Source organism: Protopterus annectens, chromosome 11.part0 (assembly GCF_019279795.1).
Source record: "Protopterus annectens isolate FY-2018-M chromosome 11.part0, PAN1.0, whole genome shotgun sequence".
Lineage (NCBI taxonomy): Eukaryota > Metazoa > Chordata > Ceratodontiformes > Protopteridae > Protopterus > Protopterus annectens.
In genome coordinates this window covers 468,735,396-468,748,119 of record NC_056745.1, presented here as the reverse complement: position 1 = coordinate 468,748,119, position 12,724 = coordinate 468,735,396, and the positions used below count along the sequence as shown (strand labels likewise).

Here is a 12,724-nt window from a genome sequence, read left to right as displayed (position 1 = left end):
AAACACAGCTTGTCAGAGAAGAGCTGACAAGATTCACTCTTGCCACCTGATTAAACCTATTATTCTATTAGAGAAAGACAATTGCCAGCATTGTCCTACTAATAAAAACCCAGCTGACACTATAAAATGCTTTCTCTGCAGAACAACTCGCCAGCAATAGCAATGCTCATTTGTACTCTGATTCTCACTGGGTTAGAGTTCTAATGTTGCCAAATTTTTGCCTTCCTTCCACAAAACCACATTGATCCATATCTATCAGTTTGGGAACGTGTGTCTTTTAGCTAAAGGATACTTTAAGTCTTACTAATTGGAGTTTTGTGCTTGAAAAACTGAACTAAGTACCTTTCAGTCTAGATTATATAGAAGGTTTGGTCCAGCCCACATCAGTAAAGTATTCTTGTAAAAGTACCTTTGATGGCTCATGTGGTTTGAGGTAGTACTAATAAAGGGTAGGGGCTTTGGGTCATTGATGCTTTGCAGTTGAGTAGCCTTCAATCTACTTTTAAACACCTTATTACTGCTCTGCTTTAACTGTTGTTGACTTCATTGAATACAGCTTTTCAGTAGATTCTGCAATTAGGCTGAGAAGCTCATTTCCATGGAGTGCTGTACTTTTCTGATGCACTTGATGATCTTCATGTTTCATTGTTGCAGTCATTACATTTGGGTTATCTGCTTGCAGTAGCCCTCAGTCAGCCTGATTAACAAAGTCTTGGGTCCTACGTCGGTTGCTGTCTTTTCTTCCGTGACGTCAGGGGTATAAAATATGCAGCCAACATCATTACATCAGTCTTTCTTGCCGTGCGGTGCCCGAAGCAGAAGCAGTTCGCAAGTGCCGGTCAGCCGACTCCTGAAATTTTCATTTTCGAGTTTCAGAACCAACTAAAAGCTAAGTACTCTGTTGGGGAAACTTTTTCTTGCTCTAATCCGATGTCAGTAAAAGTAAATAATTGCATTTCTTGTGGAAAGCAAATACCTCATAAAGATTTTCAATCGTACTGTATTCCTTGCCTAAGCCCTGACCACAATGTACCTCGCTGTCAGTTTTGTGCCTTATTTAAACCAGGAACTATGCGTCGTCGGTATATTTATGCTTCTAAATATTTTGGTGCTCGGTTCAATTATCCTGATATGTCTTCGGTAAGTCATCAGACTACCAAAATTCCGAAAAAAAAACCGCAAAGATAAAGACAGACAGGCCGCCCAGTTCGCCGGTACTCAGTGAGGTGCTTTCGCAGCCCCTGATACCTGCTACTTCAGATTCGCAGGCCTCTACTGAGACCCATTTGGAGTCAGGTATGCCACGAGATGCTTCAACTGTGGAACTTGCGGATGTTTCTACCTTGGATGGGTCCGGAGCCGCTGTGCAGGCACTGGCTTCTGAGGGTGTATTCAGGCCTACTGACTTGCATGTTAAACCGACGCCATCTTCTTCTTCAAGGCCTGAAACTCGAACCATGCCTAGAAAACTGACACCCATACCGCATGGTCAGGCCTCTATGCTTAAAAAAACAGATGATAAGAATGACTGAAGATCTTATTACTTTAATCAGGGGAAGTAAACCTTCCCCCCTCTAAGAGACCTAGGACTCAGTTTGCTTATGATACTTCTGACCAGGATTTTGAAACTTCTGTTCTTTTGATGACCATGATTTTTTACCCTTATCTACCTATGAGGATTCTGATGCTGAGGACTCTATACCCTCTGCTTCCTCCCCAGAGGATTTCTCTTTTGGTGAAACCTTGCATACTCTCAGGGAGCATTTTCATTGGGAAAGTCAGGATTTCTCGGATTCTGAAAAGAGGCTTAGGGATTTCTTACTCCTGCCCCAGCACAGACCTTTAGCTATACCTCCTGTACTGGACATTGTTGATGATGCCTTTTCGGAATCTAGCATGGCCCCTGACTCTTTACCTCCTGCTTCCAGAAAACCTGATAATTACAGGGTTCCTGACTCTCACAAGTCCCTTTTCAAAGTTCCTACTGCGGATCCTGAAACCGTTTCACAGGGACCCAAGGGCATTAAAGCTACAACTGCCAAAAATCCTAGCCCCTCTGACAGAGACTCCAGGGCGCTGGATAGATGGGGTAAGAAGGTATACACTTCTGCAACTTTGGCCACTAGGGCCTTGAATCGCCAGTTTCATATGTTAAAGTATCAGCTGCATATTACTGGATTGCTTAAACAGGAAATTTATGTTGATTCCTGATTGTGCTGAAAATAAGGATTTACAGGATTTAATGCATTCTGCTGACAAAGTTGGTAAACATACATTGCAATGTGGTTTGATTCACTAGAGGCATCTTGCAGGGCTGCAGTAACTGGGTCTGTACTTAGAAGGCATGCTTGGCTTAAGGAGCAATCCTTGCCAGATCATATTAAAGTGAAATTACTGGATGTTCCCTTAAATCAGGACCGCCTGTTTGGCAACAAGGCAGAAGAAGTTCTTAAAAAGATGGAGGAAAAAGCTAAATCTATGCAAACTATTAAAGATTTTTTACAAGTACATCCTCAAAAGATTTAGTAGGCATTGGCCTTCTAAAAATTGGTCCTTTCCTGCCTCTTCCAGACCTTCTCAGTCCAAACCCAGATCCAGCAGAGCACCCAGGCTTCAGTCCCAGGGGGCACACAGGACTAAGCAGTGGGGGGCCTCCACTTCCAAATCTGGGAATAATAAAACTCCCCCCTATGGTAAACTGTCTCAATAACTTCTTTTTAAAACTTCCAAGCACTTCTCAGCTGACTGCCCCTTTGGGGGAAAAGATTGCACTTCATGCAAAGAACTGGGGACTCGTTACCCAGGACAAATGGGTTTTAAATATAGTGTCCCAAGGATACAGATTTCACTTCCACACGTTACCAACTCCAAGCGGTTGGCCGGATCTACCTCCAAATCAGTGGGCAGAGGCCCAAAAGCAAGTACTGTCTCTCTTAAGCATAGGGGCTATTCAATTGGTACCAGAAGAAGAAAAGGGGCAAGGTTTCTACTCAAGATTTTTCCCGGTACCCAGAAAAGACAATTCATGACATCCTATCCTGAACCTGCCTACTCTAAACACCTTTTTGGCGATTCCAAAATTCAAGATGCTGACTCTTCACCAGTTGCTTCCTCTGCTAGGCAAAGATGTCTGGTTGGCAACACTAAATTAAAGAAAGCATACCTGCACATCCCAATCAGGGAATCTTGAAGAAGATACCTACACTTCAAAGAAGGCTACACGCACTGTCAGTTCTCTGCACTGGCCTTTGTGAATACCCTGGGCGCAGTAGATAAGCCAAAGTGCCTAGTTCCAGTCATCGCATTTTGCAGGCAAAGAAGTATTCAAATATACCAATACCTGGACGATTGTCTAATTCAGGCTGAAAACCAGGACATACTTTTGAATCATCTGGCTTTTGTACAAAGGGTGCTAACTTGTCTGGGGTACACAATAAACGAAAAGAAATCACACCTGGTACCCTGTCAAATTATATTCCTGGGAGCAAGATTGAATACAACTTCCCAGATGGTTTTCCTCATGCCAGAGAAACAAATTCACTTGACGACTTACTTCATACAAGTGACCACAAAAGCCCTGCTATCTGCAAGGCAAATACTACAAGCCTTGGGGTTCATGGCCTCCTGCATTCTTCTAATTCCATATGCAAGACTGCATATGAGGAAACTACAGTGGTATCTAAAAAGCCTATAGTGTCAACATTCTCAGGATCTAGAAGCAATGATTCCTGTCATTCCTTGTCTACTCCTAGAGTTCCTTTGGGCAGAGGCCCGCCACCAAAACAAGGGACTACCATTCACACTAACCCCTGCAGCCCAAACCCTAACAACCAACGCATCAGACTATGCATGGGGTGCGCACCTGGCAGGGAAGTACATTCAAGGCAAATGGAACCCAATTCAGATGCACTTTCATATCAGTTATAAAGAAATGTTAGCTGTACAGAATGCTCTGACAGCCTTCAAGGACCACATTCTTCCAGGACAATTAATGGTAAAGACGGACACCACCACTGTTATGTGGTGCATAAACAAGCAGGGGGTACACATTCTTACCCTGTCTGCAGACTAGCCATGGCATTGTGGAACACAGCCTTCAGCTACCTAGTGCATCTACAAGCGCAATTCCTGCCAGGAAAACTAAATACACTGGCAGACGGACTAAGCAGAAACCTCATGGTCCCACATGAGTGGAAACTGGAACCAAGGATTTTCAACATGTTGACAAGAAAATGGGGGTGCCCAGATATAGACTTGTTTGCATCCCCCCAGAACTATCAATTGGGAAAAATTTTGCGCAAGGACTCCCCACAGACAAGCTTGGAAAGGGGATGCTCTGTACTTCAGCTGGAAAAAACTATCATTTTATGCCTTTCCTCATCTGCCTCTGCTCTCCAAAGTACTATTAAAGATCAAACAAGACAAACCAAGGATGATTTTGATTGCACCAGCCTGGCCACGCCAACACTGATACCCCCTCCTGCGTAGTGCGTCACTGTTGGCTCCATGGCACCTGCCTCAGACTCCTACCCTGCTATCTCAGCAGGAGAACCGGATTCCGCACCCTCGGCTTCAAACACTGAACCTAGCAGCCTGCCTAATTACCTAAGCTCTCCTTTACCATCCCTCAGTAAACCAGTGATGGATGTGATTTTAGAGGCAAGGGGGCCTAGTTCTAGAAAATCTTATGCTGAAAAATGGAAAAGATTCTGTGCCTGGAACCAATCTCAAGGGGAACAGCAGTTCCCAATTTACCTTAGATTTTACAATACTTAACTGAGATGCTTCACAAGGGCCTGTCTTTTTCCTCATTAAAAATTCATGCCTCAGCCATTTCAGCTCATATAACACAGAACCTCCCCTCTTCTCTCATCCACTGCTCAAGCAGTTCCTCAGAGGGGCCAAAAATTTAAGACCACCCAGGAGAGCTCCAACTCCAGCCTGGGACCTTAACTTTGTATTGGAGAAACTCACCCTTTCTCCTTTCAAGCCAGCTGCTACTGCAGATTTAAAATTCCTTTCTTGGAAAACAGCTTCCCTTTTAGCCATCACTTTAGCAAGAAGGGTATCTGAATTACAGGCCCTTATGCAGTGGAGCCTTTCATCATCTTTCATGCGGACAGGGTGTACCTCAGGACCAATCTCTCTTTCATGCCAAAGGTGATATCCAGTGTGGCCTTTAATCAGTCCATTCATTTGCCAACCTTCTTTCCTAATCCACAGAACAAAGGGGAACGGATACTGCACTCCGTAGATGTGCACAGACAGCTTAGATTCTGCTTGGACAGGACTAAACCTCAAAGGAAATCTGAACAACTGCTGGTGGCAATTGCTGCATGGACGGAGAGGAAGGCTATTTCGAAGCAAACCATTTCCAAATGGATAGGCCATTGCATTCATTTCTGCTATAAGCACCATGGAAAACCTATCCCTCAGGGGATCAGACCCCACTCAACCAGGACTGCATTTACCACCAGGACTGCATTTACCTCTACAGCCTTTCTCAGAGGTGTACCTACCAGGGACATCCTAGACGCTGCTACCTGGAGTTCTGTACATACTTTCATCAAGCATTACCATTTGCCAATTTTCTCTAAATCCAGAGCTGGCTTTGCCACTGCAGTTTTGCAGGGCCTTATAGCTGGTCCTAATGCTATCTAAATTTCTCCTCCCAACCATAGCTTTGGGAATCTACCCAAATGTAATGCCTGCAACAGTGAAACATGAACATAGTACAGTTGTGTACACTTACCATAAATGTAGATGTTGGAGTGTATTCAGTGTTGCAGTCCTGGTTGCCCTCCAGCCCCCTGACTTCTTTTGGCTATACCTCTTCTCTCCTTTTCGATGCTTAAAAGCTTTTTGGTGTATTTGCTGCTTTTTTTGAGGTATAACCTTGTATATTATTGTTTTAATTGCTTCCCATTAGGGGGACACCTGACATCTGGGTCAAGAAAAACTGATGTAATGACGTAGGCTGTATGTTTTATACCCCTGACAACCTGAAGTCATGGAAGAAGAGACAGCAACCGACGTAGGACCCAAGACTTTGTTAATCAGGCCTACTGAGGGCTACTGCAAGCAGATAACCCAAATGTAATGACTGCAACAGTGAGTACACTTGAACATCTACATTTATGGTAAGTGTACACAACTGTACTTTTTCCATGTGCCTAGTTTATGTTGGAGCTAAGTTTCATGGCCTTTGTGTTAAGTAGATTATGTGCAGCATCTCTGAAGCCCTTTGTTTTGCATAAACAATTTTTTCCTCATACTATAGATCATGATTCTGTGTAATTTAATATGACCGGCAGGATTAGTGTAGTTCAGCATTATATTTTCAAGTTCAACTTCTGTTTTCATTATTCATATGAGTTATTGCCACTGAAGTTTGTGTGAGATAATCAAAGAAATCACTGTTCTCATTCTTACAGCTGAACAACCAGAACTGCTTACTGTGCCAGATGGATGGAAGGAACCGCAGTTTACCAAAGAAGACAATCCATGGGGGCTGCTGGAAGAAAGCAGCTTTGCTACTCTGTTCCCAAAGTATAGAGAAGCATACTTGAAGGAGTGTTGGCCCCTTGTGCAAAATGCATTGAATGAACAGGTAGGTTATACTCGTATTTCTCTGTCTTCATTTTACTTTTTCTTGGTTGTATCATTTAAAGGACATTCAGGTGATATAAAATAACTGTTTTTACCAGTTGTAAAGTTCCAGTCTTGTCAGAGTCATAACAATATCTTCACAGTAAGAACAGCCAAAGAAGATAAACAGCATTTTGTCTGTCAGAGTACTACTTTGTCTCCAGTAAGTATAGATAAACTGTTAACGTGATTTGTTTAATTCCTTCACCATGAGAAAATGTATGCATGACTGCAAATCATGTTACACTTTGTAAATCCGAAAATATTTTGGGGAGGGACTATTAAGAAATCCTTTAATAAATTTTGAGAGATAATGGCTGTACTTTAATTTGACAAATAATAGCTGTAACTTGTATACACAAGACACTTAAAGAATTGCTTTAAGTTCTTTATCATAATATTTAGAAAACTGCAAAAGTGTACATTTGGCACAGCAATTCATTCTTGACTTTGGTAGTGGCCATGGTCTGTAGGTTTGGCCTGCCTTTTCAGGTTTCACTTTATTTAACTCATGATGCAGTGATGCATCATGCATACCTAGTCACTATGTGCAGCTACCTTTGGGGAATAATAGATCATCACCTTCCTCAAACCCATTTTTTTCTCATTTTTACACGCTGCTGCACTAAATTTTGCCACTTCTCTGTATACAGAGCCACTCTCCTACTTTCTTTGAACAGTCATGCCTTACTGTCATTGGTGGTCTGTCACGCAATCCAGCCTTTTCATGGGCACATTCCCCCATCTTCAGTCTCCCCTTGCCATTTTCATGTTTCTTTCAAATTTGCTTTAGCAAATATTCATCTGTTTTTCTGCATGTAGGACCAAACTATTGATGTTGTGTAGTCCTATCTCGCCGTAATTCTTGCTGGATGGGTTTGGAGCCAATATTCGGCTCTGACTCTGCCAATACTAAAGCTCGAGAGCTTTTACTGACTTGAGGCTAGCCCCTATCCCATGGTGCCTCATGGCAGTTTCCCAGATCTCGTTTGCCACGAAAGCTTCGAGGTTGTCTTACTGGCCCGTTGGCTATGTAACATGATTTTTTACTATATTTAGTCCTTTTCTACCCGATATTTATTTAGATAGTTTCTTATCTCTTGTACGACTGTTTTTGAAAGTTTTTCAACCCCTATTCCCCCTTAGGACTGTACGACCCGTTTAAGTTACAGAGTCATAATGCCCATTTAAGTTAGAGAGCCTTTCCTCCCCATGCATGTGACTGTTTAAAAAAAAAAAATCTTCTCTTCTCACCTCTATTGTTGTTAATACTTTTACCGTTATTATCTTTTTGTCTTAGTGTCTAAGAATGTCTAAAGATAAGGATCACAAGGATCATCGCCCTTCGACATTCAAAAAAATGTGATGTGTGCGCAGAAAATCTCTTACAGCCACACCAGTTGTGTATATTGTCTTGGTGAAGCCCATTTACAGGAACCCTGCACCTTCTGTCATGCTTTTAGCACACGAGTTTTGAATGAAAAGAAGAGAAAACTCATTGACAGAGGTCTCATGACCCGTTCCTTCCAGGAACAGCTGGAACCTGGTCAGGCAGCTCCAAAATTCTCAGAGAAAATCTGTAAAGACTATAGCATCGGAACCAAGAAGTTCCAGTTCCGACTCAGCTTCATCTTCAGTGCCGTCGCTTTTATCAGTTCTGAGACCGTCTTTGGTACCAAAATTTTGCCAGACATAGAGACAGTATCTCCTGTTTTGGAGAGAAGGAGGTCTCCTCCTGTCTCCACCAGATCCTCCAGGACCCTGTCAGATGAGGACATCGAGAGGGTGGTGAAGAGGTTGCTTTCGGATCCAGCTCTGGCTAGAAAATTGGCCCTTCCAGATCCAAAGGTCTCTTAGCCGATCCCTTACCGACCACTGTTCCTCCGACTGCTTCGCTCTCGGAGCCTATTACGTCAGGTTCCTCTGTCTTTGACCCTTCGGTTCATGGAATTCAACCTGTTTTCTCGGAGCCAATTAGTCTATCCTCGATGGCTCAGTCTGGAGCAGAGGATTCTGGGAGCCAACACTCTCGTGTCGACTCCGAGGGGGACAGTCACCCTGGGTTCTCATTGGAACCAACCCTCCCTCTTGGAGCCTCAGCTCGACTCAACTCAGCTCCCACTTCTGCTTCAGAGCCGTTCCCTCTTGCTAGGAGTCAACCATCCGCCCCCTCGGAGCAGAGGTCTTCGGAGCGGGGGGGAAAGGCTTTCGAAGCTTTAGAGAAGGTTTTATCCTCTGCCAAAGCCATTCCTTTGGAACCTGTGTCCCACCAGCAGCAGGCAGCAACCTCCCCCCCCCCCTTGCCACCCCCACAGCATAGGGAACCAGAGACCCAAGTAGCCCCCATTGGAGTTGCCCCCTCTTCCGAGACCTCCCCAGATTATCCCACTGGAGAGCTTCCTCGGAAGGGGTTATGTAAGAGGAAGCATGTTGACTCCCTCCGAGGCTGTCACGTCAGACACTGATTTAGAGGAATCGGAAGGGTCCCCTAGATCCCCCTCTGAGGATTTCTCTTTTTCTGACATCCTAGAAATCCTTAGACAGAGAGGTGATTGGAAGACCGCTAACCCTACTAAGGATGAATCCCTGTATCTTGAGGCCTTTGGCTCCCGACCTTCCACTTCCTGGGTGACACCTCCTTATGACCAGCTTTTGGGGGTCATATCGCAGTAGCATGGATCTCTCCGGATTCATTGGAAGCCGTCCCGAGGAGGGCAAACAAATTTATGACAGCACCTGAGGAAAAGTCTTTCCTTAGTAAGGGAGTTCTAGTTGATGCTATGGTGGTAGCATCAGCCACCAAGAAGGAATTATCTGAGACGTCTTCTAATATCCATCCTCTTAACAAGGAGTCCAGGACGATGGATAGGTACAGGAAGCGTACTTTTTCTTCAGCGGCATTTACATTAAAGATCGCTGAATTACCTGGCTCATTTTACTCGTCTTCAGAGAGATCTCCTGAAAGAGCTAGGAGATGCCCACCAGGGTTAAGTAGCTCCAGGTTCCATGGATAAGGTTTCTACTCCGCTCTCCACCCTTACTTCCATAGCTAACTCCTCCATGAGGCTGATCTCATATGTGGCAGATGGAGTGAGTAGGGCAGCTGCAGCAGAAATATCCCTCAGGAGACATTCGTGGATGCTTCTTTGTAATTTTACAGAATCCTTCCAAGTCTTCCTTCACTAATGTTCCCTTTGATGGTTCCTCTCTTTTTGGGCCCCTAGTGAGCGAGCAGGAAGGGAAAACCTTATCTGCCGTTAGTCCGTTTCTCTCTCCCATCCAGACCCTATCCCAAGGGTAACAAAGTGGGGAAAATGTGGTTCCACAAATCCCAAAAAGGTTTTCCTTAGGCACAAGGTCAACCCTCCCCCAGAGGCAGAAGGGGAGAATATAATGGAAGACACCGCCCTCGCGGCAGAAGAGGTCTGCAACATCAGGGAGACAGAGAAGCTTTCTCTGATCCTCCCTTCCATCGACCCTGAGGGGTTGCCCGACTGTCCATCTATGGAGGCAGTCGGGGGTCGTATATTGCTGTACCAAAGCGCCTGACTATCACTCAAGATCATTGGGTGTACACAGTAATATCCAGAGGTTACCTGATTCCCTTTATTTCCTAACCCCCAACAAACCGGTCTCTTCTAGACATACCACCCATCCAACTAGACCGTGCAGCATCAGAGGTCATCTCATTGCTGCAAAAAAGAGTCATCCAAGAAGTCCCCGCAGAGCAAGTAGGATCTGGAACTTATTCTCGATTCTTTTTAGTTCCAAAAAAAGACAGTGGACTGGAGATCAATTCTAGATCTCAGCAGGCTCAACAAGCATGTAAGAAAATCAAAGTTCCGAATGGTCACTCTGCAGTCGATATTTCCCTTTATCAGGAAAGACAACTGGATGTGCTCAATCGACCTCCAGGATACGTACTACCACATCAAAATGGGCAGGTGCTCCAGGAGACACTTGCGCTTCCAGCTGGGAGCCAGTAATTTTCAGTTCAGAACATAGCCCTTTGGCCTCACAACAGCCCCTAGAGTGTTTACTAAATGCATGGCAGTGGTAACGGCTCACCTGAGACGTCAGGGATTCCAGGTGTTTCCGTACCTAGACGACTGGCTCCTCACTGCTACCACCAAGCATCAACTCATAAGGACCAGGGACGAGACTCTATCCTTGTGCGCAAGTCTAGGCATCACTGTCAACTTGCAAAAGTCAGTCTTATCTCCCTCACAGCATATTGTATATCTAGGCTTAGAAATAGACACAACCACCATGTCAGTAAAGCTAACACAGAAAAGAGTGGAATCTCTACGCAGTCAGGTCAGATCCTTACTAAACAGAGTCCAGGCTAGAGTAGTCCTTCAAGTCCTAGGGACTATGGCTTCTGCCATCCTATTAGTTCCTCTTGCTCGCCTACATATGAGAATTCTCCAATGGATGCTGTTTACACAGTGGTCGATGCAAGACCTTCCATTGTCTCGCCAGATATTAATAATAAACAAATGCAAAAAAGATCTGATATAGTGGTTACACACGAAACAACTTGTCCTAGGTCGTCAACTTGTTCCTCTCCAAGAGAAAGCAGTTTTGACCATGGACGCTTCCCAGATAGGGTGGGGGGGCATTATCTGTGAATGACAGTCCAAGGTACTTGGCAGAACCACGAGAACCACTTGCACGTCAATGTTCTGGAGATGAGAGTGGTGCTATATGCGTTGCAAGTACTTCACAGCTCCCTTCCCACCGATTCAGTCAGGCAACACGTCTGTCGTGTGGTGCATAAACAAGCAAGGGAGAACCAAGTCTTACCCACTTTGTCGAGAGGCCTTAAGAGTTTGGAAATGGGCGATGGGTACTCCATGCTTCCTGATAGCAATGCATACCCCAGGGACATCCAATGTAAGCCGAGCAATTCTGATGCCTCCCTGAATCCAGTGGTTGCGAAAGAGATCTTTCACAGATGGGGCCAGCCTTGCTGCGATCTATTTGCCACTCACCTGAACACCAAATGTAGGAGATACTTTGCCCTCATTCCCCATCCAGGGATGTCACCCAGGGATGCTCTTGTTCACGGTTGGTCCCCAGGACTTCTTTATGCCTTTCCTCCTTTTCCACTCATCCCCAAAGTAATACAGAAAGCAAGACAGTTGAGGAGTTCCTTGATCCTCATTGCTCCTTACTGGCCTCGACAAGTCTGGTTTCCTTTCCTGTGGCCCTACCTCTTGGAGGAACCATGGATTCTGGACCCATCTCCAGATCTCCTGATTCATCAGTCGGGACATTTCCATCCCTCCATCCACACCCTCAAATTGACAGCATGGCTGCTCCAATTCCACGAGTAGCCAGGTGTATTCCCTTATCCCCAGGGGTCAAACACATCCTAATTTCATCCCATAAACCTTCTACGCAGAAACTATATTCTAGTAAATGGAAAAGGTTTTCCCTTTGGGCTATAAATCAGGGCTTAGATCCATATACAGCTCCTTTAGAATCCATTTTATCCTTCCTAACAACAATTTTTCATGAAGGAGCGGCAGCAGCTACAGTTAGAGTTCAGTTAGCTGCCATTTCCAATTTCATGGGAAATACAATCATGCAGCACTCCCTGTGTAAAACTTTCATAAAAGGAGTTGTTCTTTTTAGGCCCCCAATAAAACAACCATTAGAACCCTGGGACTTAAACTTAGTCCTTTCATCTTTGATGTCTGCACCCTTTGAGCCATCCTCGTCATCAGACTTAAAATTATCATGGAAAACCTTGTTCTTGGTAGTCATAACATCTGCTAGGAGAGTTTCAGAACTACAAACTCTAACTATTCAACCTCCTTACGTTATCTTTCACAAGGATAGAGTCTCTCTCAGGACAAACCCTTCCTTTCTTCCTAAAGTATGCTCAGAGCACAATCTGAATACTGCCATTGAGCTGCCTGTGTTTTTTCCACTCTAAGTCAAAGTATAGACTACACCAGCTAGATGTACACAGGATACTCAGGTTTCATATACACAGGACTAAAGAATTCAGGAAATCTGATCAACTTTTTGTTTCCTTTTCTGACAAAAGGAAAGGCTTGCCTGTTTC

At 44.5% G+C, this 12,724-nt stretch overlaps 1 protein-coding gene across 1 annotated transcript in view; it reads left to right on the top strand.

Annotated features, from left to right (window-relative positions):
* Positions 1-12,724, top strand: part of KRR1 (KRR1 small subunit processome component homolog) — a 514,300-nt gene that overhangs the window by 98,362 nt on the left and 403,214 nt on the right. Inside the window, exon 2 of the mRNA XM_044087976.1 lies at positions 6,435-6,610. Coding sequence (XP_043943911.1) covers positions 6,435-6,610 — 176 coding nt within the window. The remainder of the gene's footprint in view (positions 1-6,434; positions 6,611-12,724) is intronic.